At 41.5% G+C, this 26,261-nt stretch overlaps 3 protein-coding genes across 4 annotated transcripts; 1 reads left to right on the top strand and 2 right to left on the bottom strand.

Annotated features, from left to right (window-relative positions):
• The first annotated feature begins 492 nt into the window (after positions 1 to 492).
• Positions 493 to 2,035, top strand: LOC130961404 (uncharacterized). Its single transcript, XM_057887276.1, has one exon. It carries the CDS (start codon positions 1,220 to 1,222, stop codon positions 1,817 to 1,819), a length of 600 nt encoding a protein of 199 aa, XP_057743259.1. The 5' UTR covers positions 493 to 1,219; the 3' UTR covers positions 1,820 to 2,035.
• A 72-nt stretch (positions 2,036 to 2,107) lies between these two features.
• LOC130967520 (protein NUCLEAR FUSION DEFECTIVE 4-like) lies at positions 2,108 to 4,549 on the bottom strand. Its single transcript, XM_057892450.1, has 3 exons — positions 4,071 to 4,549; positions 2,990 to 3,891; positions 2,108 to 2,902 (listed from the first exon to the last, which is right to left on the bottom strand). Exons 1-3 carry the CDS (start codon positions 4,392 to 4,394, stop codon positions 2,410 to 2,412), a joined length of 1,719 nt encoding a protein of 572 aa, XP_057748433.1. The 5' UTR covers positions 4,395 to 4,549; the 3' UTR covers positions 2,108 to 2,409.
• Positions 4,550 to 18,735: 14,186 nt separating this feature from the next.
• Positions 18,736 to 21,538, bottom strand: LOC130934552 (uncharacterized). 2 transcript variants are annotated; one of them, XR_009067763.1, is made up of 2 exons: positions 20,609 to 21,538; positions 18,736 to 20,103 (listed from the first exon to the last, which is right to left on the bottom strand). XR_009067763.1 is itself a non-coding variant. In XM_057864114.1 (1 exon), the coding sequence occupies exon 1, from the start codon at positions 21,424 to 21,426 to the stop codon at positions 20,806 to 20,808; it is 621 nt and encodes a 206-aa protein (XP_057720097.1). In that variant the 5' UTR covers positions 21,427 to 21,538; the 3' UTR covers positions 20,517 to 20,805. The 2 variants fall into 2 exon arrangements, 1 of the variants encoding a protein (XP_057720097.1); XM_057864114.1 differs by lacking the exon at positions 18,736 to 20,103 and having other exon boundaries at positions 20,517 to 21,538.
• Between the last annotated feature and the right edge of the window lie 4,723 nt (positions 21,539 to 26,261).

Below are 26,261 nucleotides of genomic sequence, written 5' to 3'. Positions count from 1 at the left end.
GAATTAGTGACAATGACATGGATGGTGATGAATGGACCACGGCATGTGCAGCCGAATTTTGATGTGAAACATATAATATCAATTGTTTTGAATTAGGGTAGTAGTAAGTAGTAACCTGCCCCTACCAGTTCACACTTACTTTGTTCACTGCCCCTTTCCCACAATACTCTCTCTTCTTTGACACACACTATAAAATATTTTTACGTAAGAATGTAAAAATGTTGCATATTTTGTTCTATTCATGTTCTCCTCTTATGAGTTGAGACAATGCTACCATTGTATAAATGAAGGGAGTAGGTAAGTGGTACATTAAAGTTCTGCTTAGATCATGGGTAGTAGGTTACCAAATTGATTTGCATTAACTACTCCATTTTATTGGGCCCCTTTAGCCATGCCATTTTCTTAATCTAACTGTATCCTTTATTACCATAAAGACCCGCCCACATTTTCCACAATGCATTGCTGACCAATTCCAATTCTAATCCCTTCCAAGTGGGAGGAAGAGCAGAGAGCAGGATAGGAGCATCTTATCGCATTCCGTGCCCACTAACCATTTTCCTCATTCTCGTCCTCTTCGCTTTTGCACTACAAATTTAGGCAAATTGCCACACCCCCTAGCTAGGTCTGCGTTAGTTTGTTTTTAATTATTCCCCTCTTGAGCTGTGTGCGTCATAACTACCATGTTGGTTATAAAAATGTGCAGTAATATTCTCATTACATTACTGATAGTCATAGCAGTATCTATGCCCGTGACCGTAAGCCTATATCTCCTTACGTTATGATAATGGCCTAATAAATTGTACACTCTTGTCGCTCTCACTCTCAACTACCATCCAAATTGCATTAAAATTATGAAGCAAACCAATTAAGTGTATAGTGGTCTCATAAACCAACATAAATAAATACTCATCAAAATATCCATCACATACATCATATCCATGGACTGGTTCTCCTGGCTTTCAAGAACAACCCTTCATCCTTCTCTCATCTACGACTATGGCCTCACTTTCGCCCGCAACGAGCTCCAATTGGAAGACGCCACTCACTTCAACCACGAGCTCCTCCAGAGCATGGAATCTCCATTGCCAAGCACAGGCTCGAGATTCTCAAGCTAGTTAACAAACAACAACAAGACCTCCTACCACCGCCGCTGCCGCCGCCGCCGCTCCGTCCCAACAAGAAGCTCTCCGCCGTCCTCAAGAGATGCCTCAGGAAGTGCATGAACAAGCTTGTGATTCACGGCCACGATGTCAACCTCAAGAACATGCCTCAACCACCGCCGCAAATAGAGCCGAATTGGCAGCACCAAGGGAAATGGAAAGGTATGGTGATGAGGAAACAAGGCAGTGAGGAGAAGGAAGAGAAGGAAAAGGCAGCACTGCCGGTGCCTCCGATTTACCGAAGCAAGACCATAGCGCTATCAGGGCCGTTGGATGGAAGAATGCATGAGAAAGTGGCGCCTGCTAACAAGGCCATCAAGCTATCTGGACCGTTGGATGGAAGGATGCACGACCGGATGATGGTGTACACTAATAGAAGCCCTTTGAGATCTTCGTCTGCGATTAGGCCTGTGCTGGATAGCAGGCTCACAAGAGGCCCAAGATTGTCTGGGCCTCTTGATGCAAGGCTCATGGCTGAGAATAGAAGCCCAAGAATGCCAATACTTAGAAACTCCGATGCAACTAGGCTCGTTGAGCCCGATGAGAGCCCATTGGGCTTCAGTCCCGGTGACAAGCTTGATTTTGACTTTGACGTTGATGATGATGTTGATGATCATACTCTCTGGCCTACACTGTTTCAAGATCTGAAACCAACTTGATTTAATTTTTTGTTGTTTTTTACTTTGGTGAGTGACCGCAACACCTTTTGATTTTATATTATTCTAATTATATCATATAGTAATTATATCATATTAAGTGTCGTGATTTTCTTGTATCTATTCTCTTGGTGGTTCTCAAACCACTTGTTTATATACATCCATTTAATTCCTTTAATTAATTATTAATGAGAATGCTTCAAAAACTTGTTCACTTTCTCTCAAGGTCTGACAACCTAGTACGATTCCATTATGATGCCATATTAGAAAGTAAAAGTAAAAGCTTCCAGATCTCGATTCTCAATAGTCCATCGTTCAACGCATCTAATAATAGATTAATTCCATTCACACCTAAGAGTACATATAAAGATCATCAATTTTAACTTTGTCAAATTCCACCTAACATGCATGCTAAAACAAGCATTTTATAGGTGATACACCGAAATCCATCTAAACTTTATAATAACAAAATACAGTAGTGATGAAGTAGGGCCACACTTGTTGAAGCAAAAAGTAGTTTGTGTACTAAGTAAATCAATGATGATGTCCCGGAAGCAGGAAACAGGTCTATCTTTGTTTCTCTGCTTTTTGAATTAGTGAAGTGAAGAAGAAGTTTGTGGCAACTTGAAAGAACCACCAGCATAAAGCATTTGGTAAACAGGCTTAATTCTTACAGCCAAGATGGTACCAGCAAAGGCACCAACAGCACAAACAGCAGAAAGTGTGAGGAATGTGATCTTAAAGCAATCAGGGCCCAAGCAAGAAGCACTTGAAGGAATGATTCCCTTGCTTTGTTGCCTTGTAGCCTCATTGTCATACACAGTACCTGCTAGAAGTGCTGAGAAGAGGAATGCACCAAGTGGATTCCCCATGAATATGAAGTTGCTCAACATCCCAAAGTGCTCCAAACCGAAAAGCTCAGACACAGTTGGAATCACCACTGTGAATTGCACTCCATAGCAGATTCCAAGAAGTGCAATGGCAGGGTATAGGGCCCCATTGATAGCATATGCAAACAGGATGTATAGGATCATCATCATTACCTGAGTGCATGTCATCCAAACCGTGCGCGGAATTGTTTTCGTTCTGCACCACCACAGATATATTCAATTATGTATCGTCACATCATTAATAAGAAAAGAAAAGAATAGTGATTTCCACATTTGCACTCACTTGACAAAATGTTCTGAAAGGACTCCTCCACCAAGGCGACCAACAAAGTTGAAAAAGCTGAAAAGGGACAACAAGATAGTGGTATCATCCTCACCTTGTGCAATGCCAATTTGTGCTAGATTGTTGATTACAGTGACCCCAGTTCCAACACCAACAAAGTAAATGAAAAATAGTAGCCAGAAATCAGCCTTTACTATTGCCTCTGTGAACTTAAAATCTTCCCCTCTTTTAGGCCTTCTCTTCTTCTTCACGGCCCCCTCGCCCACGGCCAGAAGCATTGCCACCTCGGCCGAGGGATCCGTGTCGTAGAAGCTTCCAAGCCCACTGGCCGAGGAAGACGCCAGCAGCGGCTCGGTGTTGTCTTCTTTGGCTCCTTCTTGGGCCAAACGTTCCGAGGAGGCATTAGGTGTTTGTGATCGGGTGGATCCTGTTTTGGGACAGAGTGTCATCTTGATAGGGATAGCAAGTGGAGCCATGAGGAGTAGAATCATGAGAGCCACCAAGAGGTAGGAAAGTGCACCACTCAAGGTGAGAATGTCACCAAATATGTTTGTGGCAAGAATGTATAAACCCAAGACCACACTTGAAGCTTGGATGAACAGAAAATGCCCTTTCTCTTTGGAATCTTCAGTGGAAAGCGGAGTGCAAGGCCTAACAAGAAACATCATGCTGAAGCACACAGCAGGGATACCAATTGCAAGGAACAAGAGGAAATTGGAGGATGAATTGTGAAGAACTATCCCGTAGATTTGAGTAAAGACGGCGGCGCTGAGGCCGCCATAACCTTTGAGGATTCCGGCCACCGTGCCTCTGCTGATAGGGAAATTCCTCATGTTGGTTACAAGAATCCCGGTGGTTAACCACGCACAACTGTTGGTTGCAACAACCAGGGAAAACCATAGCTGCAACACATGCAATAGAACAATAATAATAATAAAGACCTAGATCAACAGATTGAATTAATCTAAGATTACATGTTAATAATGAAATCAAGAATCTCCATTTAAGATACTAAGGAATATTCGGTGTGTCCGGTGCCTTGCTACCTAACAAAAAAAATGAGAGAGAGAGAGAGAGTTACCAAGGCGTAGGGAAGAGAAGGGAGGGTGTGGCTGAGGGGGAGCCAGAGAAGGCCGTAGCCAATGAAGGAGAAGAGAGCACCGATGAAGAGGAGAAGCCATGGAGGGAAGTTGTTGGAAGCAAGTCCAGGAAGAATACCAACATTCTCGCCGATGTCGTTGGCAACACCGAGGAGTGTGAGTTGCTGCTGGTTGAATCCCATGACAGACTTCAAAGAGTGGGAATAGAGCGGGAAAGTGTAACCATTTCCCGATGCCACCTGAACCCACACCGAAGCTCCCAGCCCCACCCATGGTGGCCTTGTTCCCCCTTTCAAGCTCACCATTGTGCGACACAGACAAACGAGGAAACACACACAACACAACAGAAAAGAGTTTTTAGTTTGGTTTGGTTGTGCGGAGTAAGGGACCGAGGGAGGGTTATGTAATAGTAATATTATTACTTTATGTGACTCTCACTCCGCCACAACGTGCAACTTAGTCTTAGTTCTTCTATTTATTATTATTCCATTCCAGACTCCGCCACAAAATCCAACTTTTCTTGCAATCAATAAAAAAGGCAAGAGTTAGCTAATTAAATTGCTTTCAATTTTTGCATGCTCTTGAAATTCGTATTAAATATGTTTTACCATTATATTACTAGTACAATTTGTTCTTTCATATAAATGCTTCCCTCAATTTAACATTCAGCTACATTACTTGAAAACCATAGAATAGATATGAGAGCCACATTTTCAGCAAATAATAAGTATCACAAACACGTTTGGGTACCAAAAAATATAGAAAAGTATAAGAAACTAAGTGTATAATCAGCTAAAAAGTGAACAACACAATTAATTATAATTATTAATAATTAATTTTAAATCTTTTAAATTTAAAATTAAAAAAGAATTAAAATTGATTAAGTAAACCTAATTAAAGCCTATAAAAACATTTCTCTTCTCTCCCACATTAATCTACCCACCTCCAACCATACACATATACTTCTCTCTCACCCTCAACGTCGGCGCAGTCAATTTCCATCGTCAGAACCACGTGAACGAGCGGTCTTCCATGGCGAACATCGCCACCGCGATCCACTCCTCTTCTGGCACCGCTCTAAGCAAGAACTGCTCCAGACACTCAATCCAAGTCATCACATCCTCACTGCGAAAAATCGGAGTTCTCTAAGTAAGAACTGCTCCAGACACTCAATCCAAGTCATCACATCCTCACCGCTAAAAATTGGAGTTCCAGTTTTCTCTACTGCTCCGGCGCGATTTTACTTTTCTGTGAGTCACTGGCGGCCTGGTGCGACGTCGGAGAACTCCGTTTGTGACGGATCAGAGTGCCCTGCTCCATGGAATTCACTCATGCATTGATTCTCTGCAGCATCTCCTGCAGCAAGCGGCACAGGTCTTCAAATCGGTCAAATTACGATTCCATCACATCCATTCTCCCTTCTCAAATCGTGATTCCATCACATCCAATTAGTCTCTGCCTTGCCCTTGGTTCAGCTTAGGAATTGTTTAAGGAAGGAGTGGTGGAGCATGAGTTGTTCTTGAACAATTACAGAAATATAAAAAAAATATTTATTTAATATGAAAAAAACATGCTAATGTTTAAGAAAAGAGATATTCTCATTTGCAATACAAAAAAATATAAAAAATATATAACAAAACATTCATTTAATATGAAAAAGAAATATTCTGATACATACTTATCAAAAGAAATATCTATTATTAAAATGAACTTTGAGGTCTAACCCATTAAAAGGTTGGCAGAAGTTACTAAATCCCTTCTTGATTCCGTAGTGAAATTGAAAAATTATCTCTCGCTTTTGGAGAACCTTGTTGCCTCTAAACGTCGTTTTTTAATTATATTTCAAAGTTGATTTGTTGGGAAAAATAACTGGGATTGAGGCAGCACATTCTATGTTAAATGTCATGTGTTGAAATTTGAAAATAATGGTGAAAACGATTGCGGTTTCGGTAGATACTTTTCAATGTGTTCTTATTTGCTGAAAACATGAGACATGGATACTTTGCGCATCATTGAATATGAAAAATGAAAAACCTCCACGGCTCCACTTTTAATTTTTGTTCAACAATTTAAGAAAGAGACGACTCTTCCAATAGTAGCACCATGCCATTGTTATTCTATGTACAATGAACAATTCAACTTTTTTTAACTAATTAACTTGTTCTTCAACTATTCAATTTTTTACTATCAGACTATAAATTGTTACATATAAATCGAGTTTCATAGACCGATACTTAAAAAATAGTCTTACATCAAAGAATTAATACTCGAAATTTTTTTATAAGATTTTAGATTTTTCTATTATAATATAATAATATTTGTTGTAGTAATAGTTTTTTATATTTTTTTACTCATTATATTAGTGCTTTTATTCATATATTTTTGAAATGGTATGTGGATAAGAAATAAATTGAGAAAAAATCATTTTAGTTAATTGGAGTAGCAGTGTTATTGAATTTAGGAGTGTAAAAGTAAATAAATGAATGAATGGGAGATAGGGTTGTTTCAGTAGTTTGGGAAGGAATTGATTGAAGAACGAAAAAAAGGAGAAATCTGCATAAACATGAAATCCATAAAAGCAAGATCCGTATACCAAGTGTCAAGTGTGTGTGTCCACCTTAAATTAAATGACAGAAAATAACACTCCACCGCTCCGACCAACACTAATGTCTAATGTGACATGTCACGGTTCCAAGCAACTTGCAAGAATACGCTAAATACTTTAGTTTGGAATTCAGTCATCAATATTATATGGAATTTGCTACTAACTTTATGAAAATAGTCAACTTTTAACAAATTGTTTAAGTCATCTTTGTTTGGTCATGAAATTTTCTTTTTCACGGTGTCCTCTATCCTGATAGGTCAAAGATTAATCTGTTACGAATCAATCGAAGAGTTTGTTGTTGGTCAATAGATTACTACATGCATAAAATAAGATTCAAATCTTTAATACTTACTTAAACGGATGAGTGAACTGACCACTCGACCAAGTTGGTTGATCATGGAATTGTTTTTTTGCTTTTTTTGGTCATGGATCAAGGAATTGTTTAAGTCATTTAAATCCAACAATGCCATATATTGGGCCTTCAAAGTTTTTGTTTTGGTTATGGGCCTTCAAAGTAATGGTTTGAATGACCATATGTTGGGTTTAAGCACCTGACTCAAGTCCATCTTCTCTTTGGGCCTTTGCTCATATTCGGAACCCCAAAGTTTCAATCCACTGTTAACCCAAAAATAAAAGAAGTTACAATCCATTTTCATTCCTCTTTTTTCCCACCCAAAGGTTCTAATTATGTTATATTCTTGGACGGCTGGCTGGTTGTTATTGAGTTCTTCATTCCCATGCAAGTTCACAACGTGTCCCAGAAAAAAAAGTTCACAAATCACACATTGCAACGGCATTTTTGTTTGTTTGATAAAAAAAAATTGTTTAATTAATTCAATAACTACTAAGAATATTCCGTTTAATTAAGTGTCGAACTATCTAATTATTTTTTACTATTATCTTTATAATCAAACATTTTCATACAAATAGTCACCTAACTCAATATGTATTTTGTTAAAAGCGAACATGATATATAATGAGTAACGTTAGGGAACCAACACTATATCAAGGTACAGAAAAAGTTGTTCTAAACTGAACATGCCTATTGTGTATGAAAACTGTTACGGTGGGTAACCGGAGATTGATGGGCTAAATGGTGTTGGTTGGTCCAAATGTGTGAAGGAGGAGAAGGTGGTACCTGCAAGGACACTCCGATGCCTAAGTTAGCAAGAGTGTGAGCAGGTCTAGAGAGTATTGGACTTAGAGATACCTGAGGGGTGTCAGTGTATTTATAGTGGTGAACCAATAACCACCGTTGGAGTAGTGCCATATTTTTAGGGTGGTAACCGTCCCATTATCTTAGGGAGGTTAGGATATGGCTAGTAGAAGTGGTTAGAGAGATTCTAGGGGCAGTTACTTTGAATGAGTGCTTATCCGCCAGCTAACCCTCGTGCCCGACTTCTTTAGAACAAGTCGTAGTGAGTACCGATTCATGGGATGAAGTTGGTACTGGTGAGGCCCAACCCTTTGGATTAGGTCTTTTGCTTGATGGGCCTTTATATTGGGCCAGGGTATGAACAGTGCCCCTACTCGAGCCCAATTTTTCAAGATTTGGGTTCGAGTATTCTGCTCGGGGTCGTAGCCGACTTGTCGGTGGACCGACGTGATGGTTTGAAACCGACGTGACTTTCCGTGTCCTTTTGGTTCTGACAGTTACGTCTAATCAAGCGTCGTGTCGTTAGGGATGTGCGTAGGCCTGGTAACGGTGCATTCTCATTAATGACTGCCCCGCTTTTACCATTATGCCCTTAGCATGTTTGTAAATACTTTCCATCTCTTTCATTTTTTCGTTTCTGCGATTTTCAAATTTTCTCTTCCTTCGTTCGTGCTGCGCTCTTGTGTTTCGGAGACTTCTGCTTCTTCCAACCCTTATTTTGGATAAAGGTTAGCTTTCTTCTTTCGTAACATGCCTTATATTTGCATGCTTTATTTGTAGATAGATAGGTTGGTTTGTGCACTTTAGTTCCGTATTCCCTCCCTTTAGAGACCGTGTTTTTATTTTTCTTTTCTTTTCTTTTGTAGGGTTTTGTCACCCTTTTTTAAGAAAAGAAATTGCTTCCGTAGATGTTCTTTCTCTGTGGGTTGATGTCACGGTCCTAGGGGAGGAACCTTTGGTCGATACCGAGTTTATCACTCATCTTCGTACTCGCCACAGAATTTGTACCTCTGAGGAAGACGAGCCGAAGTATGAGTTGGTGGTCCCGGGTCAGAGACCGGGTTTGTTTTGGGAGGGGCGACGAGGCGGCCCTCATTTTCTTTATGTATGAGTGTATGATCACCGTTTGGGTGTTTTTTCTTCCTTTTTCAGATTTCGAGATGTCTGTTTTGCATCACTGTCGAGTTGCCCCTACTCAGCTTCACCCCAACTCTTGGGATTTTTGAAAATTTATCAATTTATTAGCCATGCTTTGGAGTTTCCGACCTCTTTGAAGATTTTTTCTATCTTTTTCATATGACCAAACCCTTTAGTGGGCTAACAATAAGCAACAGTGGGTGTCTTCCGAGCCATACAAGGTCGGAGAGTTTCACCCTTTTGATGAATCTTTCCATGACTTCAAAAATTATTTCTTCAAAGTGCAAGCTGTAGAGGGTCACCACCCCTTTTTCTTGGATGATAATTCTTCTCCCTGTTTTCCTTTATACTGGCTGGAGGCCTCCCCCTGCGAGAAATATGGTCTGGACGACCTGGATGAGGTAGAAGCAGCCATTGTGAGGTTCTTCCGAGAAGCGTGGGGGAGGGCCCCATATTTGGACACTAAAAAGTTTCTCCAGGGGTCTCCAACCTTTGTTCAGGCACAGCTAGGTAGTTTTCATTTGTTTGTTTAGGGTTCCGACTTGTCTGACTGACTTTTTCGACTTGGCTTAATCTATCATCTATTGTTTTTTCAGAGATGGCGAAGACAAATGCTCAGGAGTCTTATCAGAGAGTCCAGGAGGCTAGAGCAAGGTCTCGCGCCAGGACTGGTGGTGCTAAGGCGGTTATCTCTCCTCCTCGGAACGTTGGGACTCCTTCCCAGCCCATTGTGATTTCTTCTTCGGTTTCCTCTTAGCTGCCCCCCTCCGCCCGACCTTCCCCTGAGCCAGAGAAGAAGAAGCGCAAGACTTTAGAGTCTGGCTCTTCCGAGGTTAAGGCGGATGCTCTTGCATTCGTCCGAAAGAACATCTACCCCCATGTTCGCATAAGCATGGATGATGTTTCTGTTCGGAGCCACCTTACCACTCTGGTTGAGGAGAGCCTTAAGGCGGCGGGTGTTTGCGGTAAACTCTTAGACATTTTTGAGAAGGTTCCCCTCAACTCTTTGGGAATGACCTCGAAGGTCGAAGAGCTGGAAGGGAGGCTTCTTATGTTTCAAGAGCATGAGAGGGAGTTGAAGGAGGAAGTTGCCAAGTTGAAGGGGGAGCGAGATAACCTCTGGGAAAAGGAGAGGAAGTTGCAAGCTCGATGCAACATGGAGATGGACTTGAGGAAGACAGCGCAGGCTATCTATCAAAGTTTATTTGAAGATCTTGTGTCTGTGAAGAATGATCTGCTGAATTCTCGGAAGGCATATACCGAGTTGGAGGACTCTATTGCTGATGGTGCCGAGGAGGCTTGGAGGATCTTTAAGGACCAAGTCGGAGTCATTGCTCCCGACTTGGATCTTTCTCCTTTGGATCCTGACAAAGTCGTCATCGATGGTGCAATTGTGGATCCTCCTGCCCCCGTGATCGTTTCCGAGTCAGAATTGAAGACCCGGGGGGGAGATCATTGAGTCCCCCTCGTTCTAAGGATGCTCCGAGCTCTTCTGTTGTTCCTCCGACTTCCTCTTCATCCTGTGGACGTCTCTCTTCCCGGTCCTGGTGGCGCTCCTCCTGACTCTGGTGGTGGTGATCGTCTACTCTGTAGAAATAACTTTGTGGCTATATGAGGGCTCGGCCTGTGGGTCCCCCTTTTTTAGATCTTTATATTTGTTGTTGGTGGTGTTTGTTGAACAATTTCTTTTGGCCTTTCAAGGCCGTAAACAAAATATTTAAAAATACCCTTTTTAATAAGGGTTTAATTAACAAAATAAACCCTTTTTTGGATAAGGATTTAAGTTACCTTATGCAGTATGTTTTCTGATTTTGATTTTTTCGAAGTCCCCTTGATCTTTTTCTGAAAACCTTCCTTTGGCTTGTCTGTTTTTCTGAGCCTTTTTGTTTAAGGACTTTAGGACAGCCTTTAGACTTTTTCCTAGGTTTTTCAATCTCTTTTTTGTTATCCTTATACTCAACTTTGCTTTATTGAGTTCTTATGACTTAGGTTTATTTTTGCGATGCGTTTTCTTCTACTCGGTTCTTCACTCCGATTTACGGGTCGAAGTGTTTCCGAGTTTTTACGAATGTATATAACCTCTTTACACCGACTTGTACCTCGTCGTTTTATCCTGACGACCATCTAGATCGGTTCATGGGATTTCACGTTTTGCGAGCTTAGTCGGCGCGTTTCGTAGAAAGACTTAGAAAATAGAAAGGAGTTTATAAGAGATATTGTAAATGAAAAAAGATCTTTATTGATTGGGGAGGTACCTTCTTGCTACTAAGGATTTTTAATAGCCTATTTTCCCTTAGCCTCTACTATGATGCCTCGTTAAAAACCCTTCTCCAGAAAATCATGGAGTAGAGTACGCTTTTAACTATAGTACCTTTTCAGATTACAAGCATGCCACGACCTTGGAAACTCAGTGCCGTTCAGGTCGGTTACTTTATAATAACCTTTTTCCTAAAACTTCATTGACTTTGTATGGTCCCTTCCAATTAGCAGCGAGTTTTCCTTCCCCTTATTTGTTGACTCCAATGTCGTTTCTGATTAAGATTCGGGGCAAATGTCCTTTGAATGACTTTTTTGTTGTACCTTGTAGTCATCCTTTGCTTCAATGCTGCTTCTCTTATCTGGGCATCTTCTCGGACTTCGGGGAGCAAGTCGAGCTCCTCTTTGTGCCCCTGTATGTTTCCGATCTCGTCATGGATAATTACCCTTGGGCTTTGTTCATTGATTTCTATTGGTATCATGGCTTCTACGCCATAGACTAGTCGGAAGGGCGTTTCTCCAGTGGCGGATTGGGGCGTTGTCCTGTAAGCCCATAGCACTTGGGGGAGCTCTTTGGCCCAGACTCCTTTTGCCTCTTGTAATCTTCTCTTTAGCCCTGCCAGTATGACTTTGTTGGCTGCCTCGGCCTGCCCATTAGCTTGTGGGTGTTCCACCGAGGTGAACTGGTGTTTTATTTTCATACTGGCTACTAGGCTTCTGAAGGTAGAATTGGTGAATTGGGTTCCATTGTCTGTAGTAATGGAATAAGGTATCCCATATCTTGTGATGATATTTTTGTAGAGGAACCTCCGACTTCTTTGAACAGTGATGGTGGCCAATGGTTCTGCTTCTATCCATTTTGTGAAGTAATCTATTCCCACGATCAGGTATTTGACTTGTCCTGACGCTTGGGGAAAAGGACCTAACAAATCCATTCCCCATTTTGCAAAGGGCCATGGAGAAGTGATACTGATGAGCTCCTCTGGGGGAGCCACGTGGAAATTTGCATGCATCTGACATGGTTGGCACTTTTTCACAAATTCTGTGGCATCTTTCTGCAAGGTCGGCCAGTAGAATCCGGCTCTAATTACTTTCCTGGCTAGTGACCTTGCTCCGAGATGATTTCCGCAGATTCCACTGTGGATTTCCTCTAACACCTCGGTGGTTCTTGAGGTCGGTACGCACTTTAACAGTGGTGTTGATATCCCCCTTCTGTAGAGAATATTTCTCACCAAAGTATAATGTTGTGCTTTCCTCCGGATTTTCCTGGCCTCTTTTTCCTCTTTTGGAAGGATGTCAAATTTTATGTATTCGACCAAGGGGTTTATCCATCCAAGGTTTAAACCGGTTACCTCAAGGACTTCTTGTTTGTCTTCTATTTTTACCACTGAGGGTTCCTGGAGGGTTTCTTGGATCAGGCTTCTATTGTTCCCTCCCGGTTTGGTACTTGCTAACTTGGATAGGGCGTCCGCTCTGCTGTTTAGATCCCGAGTTATGTGTTTAACCTCGGTTTCTGCAAAGCGTCCAAGGTGCTCCAGAGTTTTCTCCAAGTACCTCTTCATATTTGGGTCATTTGCCTGATACTCTCCGCTTATCTGGGAGGTCACCACTTGTGAGTCGCTGTATATCATCACCTTTGTAGCACCGACTTCTTCTGCCAACTTTAATCCAGCAATCAAGGCTTCATACTCTGCCTGATTATTTGAAGCTGGAAATTCAAATTTTAGGGAAACCTCTATCTGGGTTCCTCTTTCATCTACCAATATTATGCCTGCACCGCTTCCTGTTTTGTTGGAGGATCCATCTACATAGAGTTCCCATGTAGTTGGTTTTTCCTCCTGATCCCCTGCGTATTCTGCAATGAAATCGGTGAGGCATTGGGCTTTAATCGCCGTCCGAGTTTCGTATCTTAAGTCGAACTCGAAAAGCTCTATTGCCCATTGAACCATTCTCCATGCAACATCCGTCTTTTGGAGGATTTGCTTCATGGGTTGGTTCGTACGGACTCTTATTGTGTGAGCTTGAAAGTAAGGCCGTAGCCTTCGTGAGGCTATTACTAAGGAGTAGGCAAACTTCTCTAATTTGTGGTACCTTAGCTCAGGACCTTGTAGAACTTTGCTGATGAAATATACTGGATGTTGTCCGACCTCATCTTCTCTTATCAGGGCTGATGAGACAGCCTTGTCTGCTACAGATAAGTATAGGACGAGGTCTTTTCCAGATACGGGTCGGGTCAGAATAGGAGGTTGGCTTAAGAACTTTTTGAACTCCTGGAACGCCTCCTCGCATTCAGGGATCCATTCAAACTGACATCCCTTTCTCAATAAGGAGAACAGTGGAAGGGATTTTAGTGCTGATCCTGCCAAAAATCTGGAGAGGGCTGCAAGTCGGCCATTCAGCTGCTGGACCTCTCTCAAACAAGTCGGGCTTTTCATCTCTAGGATGGCTCTACACTTATCGGGATTGGCTTCGATCCCTCTTTGTATTAGCATAAATCCTAGAAATTTCCCTGCCTCCACTGCGAAGGCGCACTTTGCGGGATTTAGTCTCATCCCGTGCAGCCTTATGGTGTCAAAGACTTGTGAGAGATCTGACAAGAGGTCGACTTCTTTCTTGGTCTTTACCAGCATGTCGTCGACGTATACTTCCATTAGGCTCCCAAGGTGAGAGGCAAACACCTTATTCATCAACCTTTGGTATGTGGCTCCTGCATTTTTCAATCCGAATGGCATGACCACGTAGCAGAAATTGGCTCTGGGTGTGATGAATGATGTCTTCTCCTGGTCTGGCTCATACATTGAGATTTGATTATATCCCGAGTAGGCATCCATGAATGATAAGTATTGATACCCCGAGCTGGAGTCCACTAGGGTATCAATACTTGCCAGTGGATAAGGGTCCTTGGGACATGCCTTATTTAAGTCGGTATAGTCGACACACATTCTCCATTTGCCATTCTGTTTTTTGACTAGCACTACATTGGCTAGCCATGTTGGGTACTTGACTTCTCTGATGAAGCCAGCTTCCAGGAGCACCTGCACTTGTTCTTCTACTATTAGGGCTCGTTCTGAGCCGAGCTTGCGTCTTCTTTGTTGTACAAGTCGGGATCCCGGATAAACCGAGAGCTTGTGGGACATGAGCTCGGGGTTTATCCCAGGCATGTCAGAGGCCTTCCAGGCGAAGAGGTCGGAGTTATCTCTTAGGAGCTTAGTCAATTCTTGTTTTAGGGTTTCCCCTAGGTTGGCTCCTATATGAGTATTTTTCCCTTCCTCTTTACCGACCTGTATCTCCTCGGTTTTTCCTCCCGGTTGTGGTCGCAGCTCTTCTCTGCCCTTGCACCGCCGAGCTCTATTGTGTGAACTTCTCTGCCCTTTCCTCTCAGATTTAGGCTTTCATTGTAGCATTTCCTTGCCAACTTTTGGTCTCCCCTCACCGTTGCTATCCCCGCTGAAATCGGGAATTTCATGCAAAGGTGGGGAGTGGATACCACTGCTCCGAGTCGATTAAGGGTAGCTCTGCCGATTAAAGCGTTATATGCTGACCCCACATCAATGACTATGAAGTCTATACTCAGAGTCTTTGACTTTTCCCCTTTTCCAAAGGTGGTGTGGAGGGGCAAAAAATCCCAGTGGTTTTATTGGCGAGTCACCTAATCCATACAAGGTATCGGGGTAGGCTCTTAATTCTTTCTCATCCAACCCTAGTTTGTCAAAAGCGGGCTTAAAAAGGATGTCCGCTGAACTTCTTTGGTCTACTAGGGTTCTGTGGAGATGGGTATTCGCCAGGATCATAGTTATTACTACTGGATCATCGTGTCCCGGGATTATTCCTTGCCCATCTTCCTTTGTGAATGAAATAGTAGGGAGGTCGGATGACTCCTCTCCGACCTGGTAGACTCTTTTGAGATGTCTTTTGCGAGAGGATTTGGTGAGTCCCCCTCCCGCGAACCCTCCTGAGATCATATGGATATGCCTCTCCGGAGTCTGCGGCGGTGGGTCTCTTCTATCCATATCGTCTCGCTTTCTCCTTCCATGACCGTCCGACCTTTCTATGAGATATCTATCAAGCCGACCTTCTCTAGCCAGCTTTTCTATCACATTTTTAAGGTCGTAACAGTCGTTTGTGGAGTGACCATATATTTTATGGTACTCACAGTAGTCGCTGCGACTCCCCCCTTTTTTATTTTTAATGGGTCTAGGGGGTGGCAGTCTTTCAGTGTTACAAATCTCTCTGTATACATCCACTATAGAAACTTTCAGAGGAGTATAAGAGTGGTATTTTCTTGGTCTCTCGAGACCGAGTTTCTCCTTTTTCTTGGTTTCCCTTTCCCTCTCTTTTGTTGAGGGAGGGAGCCCAGGTCGCCAACTCAGGTCTCTCAACTTAGCGTTTTCCTCCATATTGATGTACTTTTCAGCTCTTTCCTGTACATCACTTAGAGAAACGGAGTGTCTTTTAGATATGGACTGTGAGAAGGGACCTTCTCTGAGTCCATTGACTAACCCCATTATGACTGCCTCTGTGGACAGGTCTTGAATCTCTAAACATGCTTTGTTGAACCTTTTCATATAGGCTCGTAAGGATTCTCCGACCTCCTGTTTTATTCCCAGGAGGCTCGGTGCATGTTTCACTTTATCTTTCTGGATAGAGAACCTCATCAAAAACTTCCTTGAGAGGTCTTCAAAACTGGTAACCGACCTCGGGGGGAGGCTGTCGAACCACTTCATCGCTGCTTTCGATAGAGTGGTCGGGAAAGCTTTGCATCGCGTAGCGTCGGAAGCATCAGCTAGGTACATCCGACTTTTGAAGTTGCTCAGGTGATGCTTTGGATCCGTGGTTCCGTCATAGAGGTCCATATCGGGGCTTTTGAAGTTCCTCGGAACTTTTGCCCTCATTATGTCCTCGCTGAAAGGATTCTCCCCTCCTAAGGGCGGCTCTTCTCGTTTGTCACGGGAGTTGCGACCTTTGAGGGAGGATTCTAACTTTAAGAGTTTTCTTTCTAACTCTTTTCGTCGTTCCATCTCCTCTTTTAGGTTCTTTTCAGTTTCCTTTTGTCGCTCCCGTTCTTGTTCTAACTGTTCCAGGCGAATGTGGACTAATCCCATGAGTTCAGTTACATGGGGTGGTCCCTCTTTCTCTAATTCGCGCCCTTCTGAAGAGTTTACCTTCGGGTTTTTTACTCCGGAGGTACCCTCCCTGTGTTGATCATTAGTTCCCTGGTGGAGGGTGAAGTCTGCATCATTATTGCCTGTGTCCAGATTCTCTTATTCAGAATCTGTCTCCATATGACCATCTTCGGGGAATCTGTCCGCCATTAGTGGTCGATCTCTCGGGTCCCCGACAACGGCGCCAATGTTACGGTGGGTAACCGGAGATTGATAGGCTAAATGGCGTTGGTTGGCCCAAATGTGTGAAGGAGGAGAATTCCGAATGGGTCTACAACTCGGGGGCCTCCGTCCGACTCGTTTCTGTGAGGAGATGGGGGTGGTACCTGCAAGGACACTCCGATGCCTAAGTTAGCAAGAGTGTAAGCAGGTCTAGAGAGTATTGGACTTAGAGATACATGAGGGGTGTCAGTGTATTTATAGTGGTGAACCAATAACCACCGTTGGAGTAGTGCCATATATTTAGGGTGGTAATCGTCCCATTATCTTAGGGAGGTTAGGATATGGCTCGTAGAAGTGGTTAGAGAGATTCTAGGGGCAGTTACTCATTTGAATGAGTGCTTATCCACCAGCTAACTCTCGTGCCCGACTTCTTTAGAACAAGTCATAGTGAGTACTGACTTCATGGGATGAAGATTGGTACTGATGAGGTCCAACCCTTTGGATTAGGTCTTTTGCTTGATCCTGGGCCTTTATTATTGGGCCAGGATATGAACAAAAACATTCTTACACATACACATAAGCTTCTTGTTAATCATAATTCAAGTTAAATCTCCAAAACCTTCTTGGTCCCAATAATTCACAAAAAACAGATCCTCCTCTAATGGACAAAAATAAAGGGGTTAGTTCCTTTAATTGCTGACACCACTTCATGCAACATACAACATACTAGCATAAAGAACAAAACGGATCCTATTTACCCTTATCCATTATTTAATTTAATCGTGTGCAAACAGCAGAAAGACACAAACATCGTCATATCCAAACAAGAAGCACCCCATGAGTTATGTACCTAGTCACATGGTCTTGTCACACGAAACTCCACAAGGACCCCACCTATCCACAAGCACCATATATATATAGGACCGCCCCAACCACCTTTACCCCCTGATCACTGATCATCCCAAAATTTTTAATCCTTTTGGATTCAATTTCATATCAAACACATGCTACCTCTACATATATTATTCAAGAATTAAGATTCCCGGTACTAATTGAGCCTTCTTTAATTTTATTTTAACACCAATAATATCATTACATACACAATGAACATCTCCCATATATAATTGTATATATAACATTATTAATATTGTTATACACATCTTAGTATATATACAATGTTTAATTTGATACCTATATACCATAACGTAATTAGCATAGCTTTTGAGGTTATAATTGTATTTTTAGCTGAGATGGGTGAGGGGGACCTATCAAATTTGTTTGTTCTGTGATGAAAATGGCCAAATAAGAAGGTCACCTAGTCAGGTTCCTATAAAAGTCATCTGATTCTTCGTTCTTGCCTTGTTGGAGTATTGTATAATTGAAAATGAAATTGAAACTTTAATTGAAATGGCTCCATCCCAAACTGAACTCGCATACATTTAATTTGCTATAACAAAATTAATGTTTAGATCCCAGTTTCTATTTTCTACGTTTTCTTAATCTAAAAAGGCGGCGCCCATATATATGATTAAGTTCATCTAAAAGAAGTCTGTTACTACCTAGCATTATTAGTACTACAATAAATATGTCTTCTTGATATTTTTTATTGTCTACGATTATTTCTTAATATTAGTTTTTAAAACATGGCATCTTAGTTAACGTTATATATATTATACTCCTAACTCTTAATAATTAAGAGATTAGGTTCAAATAAGTCAATGATGCTTATAGAGGAAGCATAGCATATATAATGAGGACACATATACATTGCACATAATATAGATATTAGGGATTAAAGTGCCTTAAGTTTAAATTTAGTGGTATTATGATATCCTTGTAATGCAAGTGTGAAACGTCACATTCGCAAGCTCACCAACCTTATCTGCTTATCCTCTATATATCACTCCTTTAATTTTGATCAGCTTACGTACATATAGTTTTTTTCAAAGGCTAAGATTATAGTGCGACCAAGCTAGCACTATGGATATATAATGACTTGGAGGACCCATTTCGTTGCTCTATTTTCCTAGCTACTGTATGTTTAATTTCTTTTCTACTTTCTATTTCCCCTTTTCTTTTTTTGCTTTATGGAGAATCTTGGATATATTGCTGGGAGAGATTATTTAAAGAGTAATTGTGAATATTTTTGTATAACACCCTTTATGAGACAAAAGAAAAAATAAACTAAATATAAAATAAAATTTCATAAAAAATTAGAAGACTAATAAACTGAATGTATATGAAAATTTGGGGGGCCATCACCCAGAGGCTTGCATTGCAACTGCAATATGATGGTATGGCGTAGGAAAGTGGCATCATTGACTCTTTGTCAATTCCTAATTAACTGATTGACTTATCAGTTATCATGACCCTTGGATGCCATAAGGGCCAATAATAATTTCCCCTAATCCCTCTCTTTATACATATCTCATTCATAGTTTGTTCCAATTTATCCCCATAGACTAAGCCCGATGACTTTTACTTGCTCATATTTTTCTACTTTATTTCCATACACTATACTAACTGCTTAATTAATTGGAATGCTACTGGATATCCAATTGCATATACATTTTGAAATTGATTGCGTATAAAACAAAAATTAATATTTAAAATATGTGTTAGTATCGATCTTATCTTTTCAAATTTTACCACTATTTTCATAATTAGAAATATAATTAAAATCCCAAAATACTCGATGTTTAGAGAATTTGAATCGTTATTCTACCTAGCTTAGATCGATTAGGAGAGACACATTTGAAATTTGAAACAAGACCACAAGTCCACAACTAATAATGTGGTTAATTGTGTTGTAATCATAGATTTCAAAATTGAATAGGTCAGTTTGATCTAATTAGTCTAAAATAATTTGACAATAAACCGATGAAATATAAAAAAAATAACTATTAATCAAATTTATATGATTTTCAAAGCTTCACTAATTTGTAATAATAAATATTAAAAAAATTATATATTTTATACATAAATATATTATTATATTATATCCGTTTAATCCCTCCAATTTCAGAACAAATCCATAACAATCAATAATATTTTCACTCCTGTCCTTCCATCTGATGGCTTTGCAGAAGGAGGCAGTGGCTGGTCCTGGATTTGCCGGAGAGATTGTGGTGGAGGATGGGAGACTTTTTTTTTTCTTTCTCAAATTCCAATTAAAAACCTTTTTTTTTTCTTTCACTCATGAGAAATTTCATTTTAAAACATCGTCTTCTCCGTCTCTGAAATTAAGGTGTAACCGATAGTTTAAGCATCCATAGATTTTCATGGAGCGATCTATCCATGGAATCAGTGATCTATTTAGGGTATTTAAATGTTATCTTTCGTTTTGTTGATTTAATTTTGTTTTCCTTTTCCTTTTTTGTCCCATGACTAATAGAGTATATCATATACTCGTATTCAAAACCGCCATTCATTAATCATCATCTCATCCTGATCGGCTGCTCCTATAGAAAATGCGTCACCGTCAACTTCTACATCCTCATCCTTATGCATATCCATCTCATCAAATCTTATATTCACTGCAAAACGAACACAAATCAATATAAATAAATACATCAGCAGGAAACAAAATAATAAATCAAATTTATAAATACGAAAACCCAACCAACATATACATGACATAAGAAAGAAGATATAAACAGAAACGCATCGATCCTCAGAGACTCACAGGCAAACCAATGCAGATAAAGGGAAATAATACACACGAAAAACGAACGACGGAGTATAACGGAAAGAACACATGAAGAAAAGTTTGACAGACATTACGCAACGTAGAAAATTGAAAATAGCAGGGGAAAATGGAGGATAATTAATGAGTACGGCTAAGATGAGCAATTGAACGGAGAATAAAACGACGCCTAACAATAATTTCACATCAGTCAAGGTTTTGACTGGATTTAATTAGAAAGTTCAGTTAGGACATAGTTGTTAGTTTTATTTTAATGAAAAATTGTTTTGATTTTTCACGAAATCAGGTCAAAGCAGCTCAAATAATCGCCATCAATGGCTACCACTGATTCATACATGTTCTACATTATGTATATACACATCACTACTCCTTGATTGGAATTCGGAAACGTGACCGAGCCATTTCACCGGAATCCGCTACCTCCTGCGACCGTCCATCCGACGTCCATGGCAGTTATCGATAAATCGATGACTTCACCTTTCAGAAACCGGAAGGCTCCACAGCCAAAATTTTCGGAGGATCAAAGCACTTCTCACTCCTCATCGGCCTTGGACATGACGGAGAGCCTGCTAGGCCTCGGGTGGAAGTCGCCTCTCCTCCGCTGCTGATGCGATGAAGGTCTAATAAGCGCCGAGAGAGCTCGCTTCACGAGATCTCCTTCCACGCCTCGAATCCTAACGAGCGAGTTCGTCATGGCGGATCTACGCGCGTTGAGACGGTTCGGCGAGTACGGCGCCGCCGCGGCATGCGATGAGGCGGAGAATCCTTTGTGGAGGCTGCACCGGAAGGAGCCAGGGTGCGTAGTGGGAGAACACATGCAGGTCCGCTTCTGCTGGCCCTGCCTCTTCACGGTCGTCGGAGCACCGGTTCGAGGCGCCACCGAGATGGAACGGTTCGGAGAAATCGACCGGTCAAGGGAGAACCGAACGGACGAGGCCGACGCGGAGGAGGGACCGCATAAGTTGACACGTGTCGGAGAAGTGGCACGGTGAAAGAAGGTGGTGGAGCGAGAGGTGAAACTGGAACTGGAAGAAGCGAAACCAGAGGAAGAATAAGAAGGTGATGGAGAGTGGGAATTATTGTTGCAAAATCTAGGAGATGGTGAGAGAGATCGGAGCACTGGTGCTCTTGATTTTCTAGAAGTTACCGCCATTTTTTTCTGTTTTGCAGAAGAAGCAGCTAGAACGAGAGAGAAACAAGAAGAAAGAGAGAAGTGAGAAGAGGGTTTGTTTTTTTTTTTTCCTTTCTCTAAAAAGCGGGTTCGACTCGCTAGTTGGGCAAACCTAGCTTTACTCGAGCTATGTATTTATAGGAAAATTTGGATTGGAGAGCGCTGGAAATGATAATGAATACGATTTAGTTTGTTAAAATTAAAAAATAAAAGCTGTTTATTTTATGTTTGGTAGATAAAAAAAAATGTGTTTGTATTCGTAATTTTGTATTTTTAAAAATAATTTTTATTTATGAAAATCAAAAAGCTAAATTTAACTTTATATATCAATTGATATTTAAATTTAATTTTTATATTAATATTTATTATAATATTTTAAATTTTAAAAATTAGTTACGGACAAATTTTAACAAATTAAGCATGAGAGTAAGATTTTCCGAGATTATTTTTTTCTGGTTTGGATATTTACTCTGTAGTTATTACATGCGGGTCCCTAGAGGCTAGATTATTTCTTGTTTTGTGGGGATTTCCGTGTGGCTGCTTCTTTTGTTAATCGTTAAACACGGCTTATTTTGGAAGTTTTGTTCGGTTTCCAAAATGAAAATGATGAGACGATGGGTTTTCTTCCACGCAATATTTAATCAAGTTTTAATAAGTAGTTTTTAGATATTAATAAATTAATAGAGGAAGAAATGGAAGGAGCGGGATGCAAAAGGGAAAAGGAAAAAAGTGAAATTGGGGGAGGGTTAACCTTAACCAAAGAGGAGAGGGGGTTGAGTTAGTTAACCTGAGGAGAATGAGCCGTCTGAATTTCTGATCCAACGGCTTTCACTCGCACAAAGCTGTGGGCTGCCCATAATAATATTAGGACTATTTCAAATCCACTGACACCTTTTGCAATTTCATATTTCAGTGCCCTACCACAATATCCTCTATCCGCCACGTATACCCATCACTTAATCCGCTCCCACTTTTTCCAGAACAAACCCATTACCCATGTCTATTGTCAACAAATAGTTACCACTTATCTCTTACTCACCTTAACATGTCATTTCACGATAATTATTCGCAAAAATATGAATGATTTTAATTCATGTTTATTAATGATTTGTGTTGTTTATTAATTTGTTTGATTGAATTTGTGATTAAATTAAGAATTGCTAATGGTAATAACTGGAATTGAGATGATGATGATATGAGGTGGTGGTAATTTGTATGCGGATGATATTGTTATTTTGAATTCATATATATGTACTTGTTACGGTGGGTAACCGGAGATTAATGAGATGGATGATGTTTGACGGCCCAAGTGTATGAAGGAGGAGAACTCTGGATGTATCTGCACTCGGGAGGATCCGTCCGACTTGCGCGCGTGGGCGAATGGGGGGTGGTACCTGCAAAGACACTCCGATGCCTAAGTTAGCAAGAGTGTGAGCAGGTCTAGAGAGTATTGGACTTAGAGATACCTGAGGAGTGGCAGTGTACTTATAGTGGTGAGCCAATAACCACCGTTGGAGTAGTGCCGTATCTTTAGGATATTAACCGTCCCATTATCTTAGGGAGGTTAAGATATGGCTTTATGAAGTGGTTAAAGAGATTTTAGGGGCGGTTACTCATTTGAATGAGTGTTTATCTGTCAGCCAATCTCATAACCGACTTCTTCATACCAAGTCGTGGTTGGCACCGACTTCTTAAGTGGAGGTCGGTGCTTTGCTAGGCTTAATATGTTGGATCAGGCCTTTTGGTTGGACCTGGGCCCTTAACATTGGGCCAGGGTATGAACAGTGCCCCTACTTGAGCCCAAGATTCTTTTAAGGCTTGGGTTCAAGTATTTAACTCGGGTTTGTAGCCGACCTTCACGGGTTTTGAAACCGACGTGATTTTCGCGACCTTTTGTTTCTGACAGTTACGTCAATTCAAGCGACGTGTCCGTTGAGGGATCATTTAGGGATTGAGGGCTTTGGTAACGGTGCAGTCTCATTAATGACTGCCTCGTTTTTACCATTATGCCCCTTAGCCTATTTATAAATACTTTCCCTCTCTTTCGTTTTTCCGTTTCTGCAATCTTTCAAACTTCTTATTTTCTTGCTCGTGCTGTATTCGTGTTCGAAGATTTCCGCTCTCTCCAACCTTCATTTCTTGGATAAAGGTTAGTTTTATTTCTTCCATGTCATGCCTTATGTTTGTATGTTTTGCATTGTGAGTGGATAGGTTGGCCTGTAGATTCTAGCTTCGTATCTCTCCTCTTTAGGGCCGTGTTTTTTTATTTTTCTTTTTCTTTTTCCCTTTTGTAGGTTTCTGCCACTTTTCTTTATATAAAAAATGGCTTCCGTAGATGTTCTTTCTCTGTGGGTTGATGACACTGTCCTTGGGGAGGAACCCCTGGTCGATGCTGAGTTTATCACTCATCTTCGTACTCATCACCGGCTCTGTACTTCGGAGGAGGACGAGCCAAAATATGAACTGATAATCCCGGGTCCTGAAGACCGGGTCTGTTTTGGGAGAGTTAATGAGGTGGCCCCTCATTTTTTCTTCATGTATGAATGTATGATCACCCATTTGAGTGTTTTTCTTCCTTTCTCGGACTTCGAGATATCTGTTTTGCACCACTGTAGAGTTGCCCCTACTCAACTTCACCCCAATTCTTGGGGTTTTTTGAAGATCTATCAGTTTATTAGCCACGCTCTGGATTTTCCGACCTCTTTGAGGATCTTCTTCTTTCTTTTTCATATGACTAAGCCCTTTAGTGGGTTAAACAACAAACAGCAGTGGGTATCCTTCCGAGCCATACAAGGTCGGAGGATTTTCACCCTTTTCGACGAATCTTTTCATGACTTCAAAAACTATTTTTTCAAAGTACAAGCTGTAGAGGGTCACCATCCCTTCTTCCTTGATGAGCACTCTTCCCCTCGCTTTCCCCTTTATTGGTTGGCGGCTTCCCCTCGTGAAAAGTATGGTCCCGATGACCTAGACGAGGTGGAGGCAGCCATTGTGGGGTTTTTCCGAGAAGCGTGGGGGAGGGCCCCATACTTGGATACCAGAAAAATCCTCCAGGGAACGCCAACCTTTGTTCAGTCTCAACTAGGTAGTGCATGCATTCATGATTTCCGAGTTGTTTCTGCCGACTTGAATGTTGCCGACTTGTAACTGTTGGTTGTTTTTCTTGTAGATATGGCAAAGAAGAATGCTCAGGAGGCTTACCAAAGGGTTCAGGAGGCTAAAGCGAAGTCCCGAGCTAGGTCTGGTGGTGCCAGGGCGATCACCTCTCCTCTTCCTCCTCCTCCTCCTCCTAAAAATACTGGCACTCCCTCTCAACCCATTGTCCTTTCTTCCTCAAGTTTGTCTCGACCACCCCCTTCTGCCCAAATTTTCTCCGAGCCAGAGAAGAAGAAGCGCAAGGCTTCAGAGTTTGGCTCTTCTTCTTTTGATGGTGGGGTTAAGGCGGATGCTTTGGCATTCGTCCGAAAGAACATCTATCCTTTTATAAGTATGGATGATGTTTCTGTTCGGAACCACCTTACCACCATGGCCGAGGAGAGTTTTAGGACAGCGGGTGTTTGTGGCAAACTTTTGGACATTTTTGAGAAGACTCCCCTCAGCTCTTTGGGGGCATCCTCGAGGGTTGAGGAGTTGGAGGGGAGGCTTCTTATTTTTGAAAAACATGAGAAGGAGTTAAAGAAGGAGAGAGATAAATTGAGGAAGGAGAGGGATCACCTTAAGGAGGAGGCGGGTAAGCTGCGGGCTCAATGTACTTTGGAGGCGAATTTGAGGAAAACGGCCCAAGACAGCTACCACAGTTTATTTCAAGATATTGTGGCCGTGAGGAAGGACTTGCTGAATTCTCGGAACGCATACGCCGAGTTGGAGGACTCTATTGCCGATGGTGCCGAGGAGTCTTGGAGAATTTTCTTGGAACAAGTCAGAGTTATCGCTCCCGACTTGGACCTTTCTCCTTTACATCCTGATAAGGTCGTCATCGATGGTGCTATCGTGGATCCTCCTGTCCCCGAGGTTGTTTCCGAGTCAGATTTGAAGACTCGGGGGCAGAGGATTATTGAGTCTCCTCCTCATTCTAAAAATGCTCCGAGTTCTTCCTCCATTCCTCCGACCGGTCCTGGCGGCGCCCCTCCTGAATCTGGCGGTGATGATTCCTCTACTCCTTTGAAAAGATAAATTTGATTTTTTTATGGCTATATGGGGGCTCGGCCTGTGAGCCCCCCTTTTTTAAACTTATTCGTTGTTGGTGGTTGTGTGAACAATTTTCCTTTGGCCTTTTAAGGCCGTAAACAAAATATTCTGATCTGTGCCCTTTTTTGGATAAGGGTTTTTAAACAAAAGTGAATGCCCTACTTTTGGATGAGGGTTTACGTTACCTTGTGCGCGCATGCTTTTCTGTTTTTGATATTTCGAAGAACCCGTTTTGATCTTTTTCCTGAAAACCTTTTTCTTGTCTTGCCTTGCTTTTTCGAGCCCTTTAGTTTGAGGGCTTTTTACGCAACCTTTGATCCTAGGTTTTTCGATCTCTTTTTGGTATCCTTTATACTCAACTTTTGCTTTTTGATGAGTTTTCATGACTTAGGTTATTTTTGCGATGCGTTTTTCTTTTACTCGGAGCTCGGTTTTCTTTAACTCGGAGCTCTTTCGAGTTTGTTTTATTCGGGATTTCATTTCGACTTAAGAGTCGGATGTGGCCCGAGTTTTTACGATCAACTCATATAACCTCTTTACGCCGACTTGTACCTCGTCGTTTTATCCTGACGACCATCTAGGTCGGTTCATGGGATTTTCACGTTTTGTCGAGCTTAAGTCGGCGCGTT

The sequence above is a fragment of the Arachis stenosperma genome, chromosome 1 (assembly GCF_014773155.1).
Source record: "Arachis stenosperma cultivar V10309 chromosome 1, arast.V10309.gnm1.PFL2, whole genome shotgun sequence".
Lineage (NCBI taxonomy): Eukaryota > Viridiplantae > Streptophyta > Magnoliopsida > Fabales > Fabaceae > Arachis > Arachis stenosperma.
The sequence above is the reverse complement of the archived record's forward strand: the minus strand, read 5'-3'. Positions and strand labels throughout refer to the sequence as shown.

Bases quoted from the DNA above. Each gene is read 5' to 3' on its own strand.
- LOC130961404 (XM_057887276.1), top strand. From the start codon at position 1,220: ATGAACAAGCTTGTGATTCACGGCCACGATGTCAACCTCAAGAACATG.
- LOC130967520 (XM_057892450.1), bottom strand. From the start codon at position 4,394: ATGGTGAGCTTGAAAGGGGGAACAAGGCCACCATGGGTGGGGCTGGGA. The intron at 3,892-4,070 runs GTAACTCTCTCT...CATGTGTTGCAG, and splicing joins CTTCTCTTCCCTACGCCTTG to CTATGGTTTTCCCTGGTTGT. The intron at 2,903-2,989 runs GTGAGTGCAAAT...GTGGTGGTGCAG, and splicing joins CTTTCAGAACATTTTGTCAA to AACGAAAACAATTCCGCGCA.
- LOC130934552 (XM_057864114.1), bottom strand. From the start codon at position 21,426: ATGGCGGTAACTTCTAGAAAATCAAGAGCACCAGTGCTCCGATCTCTC.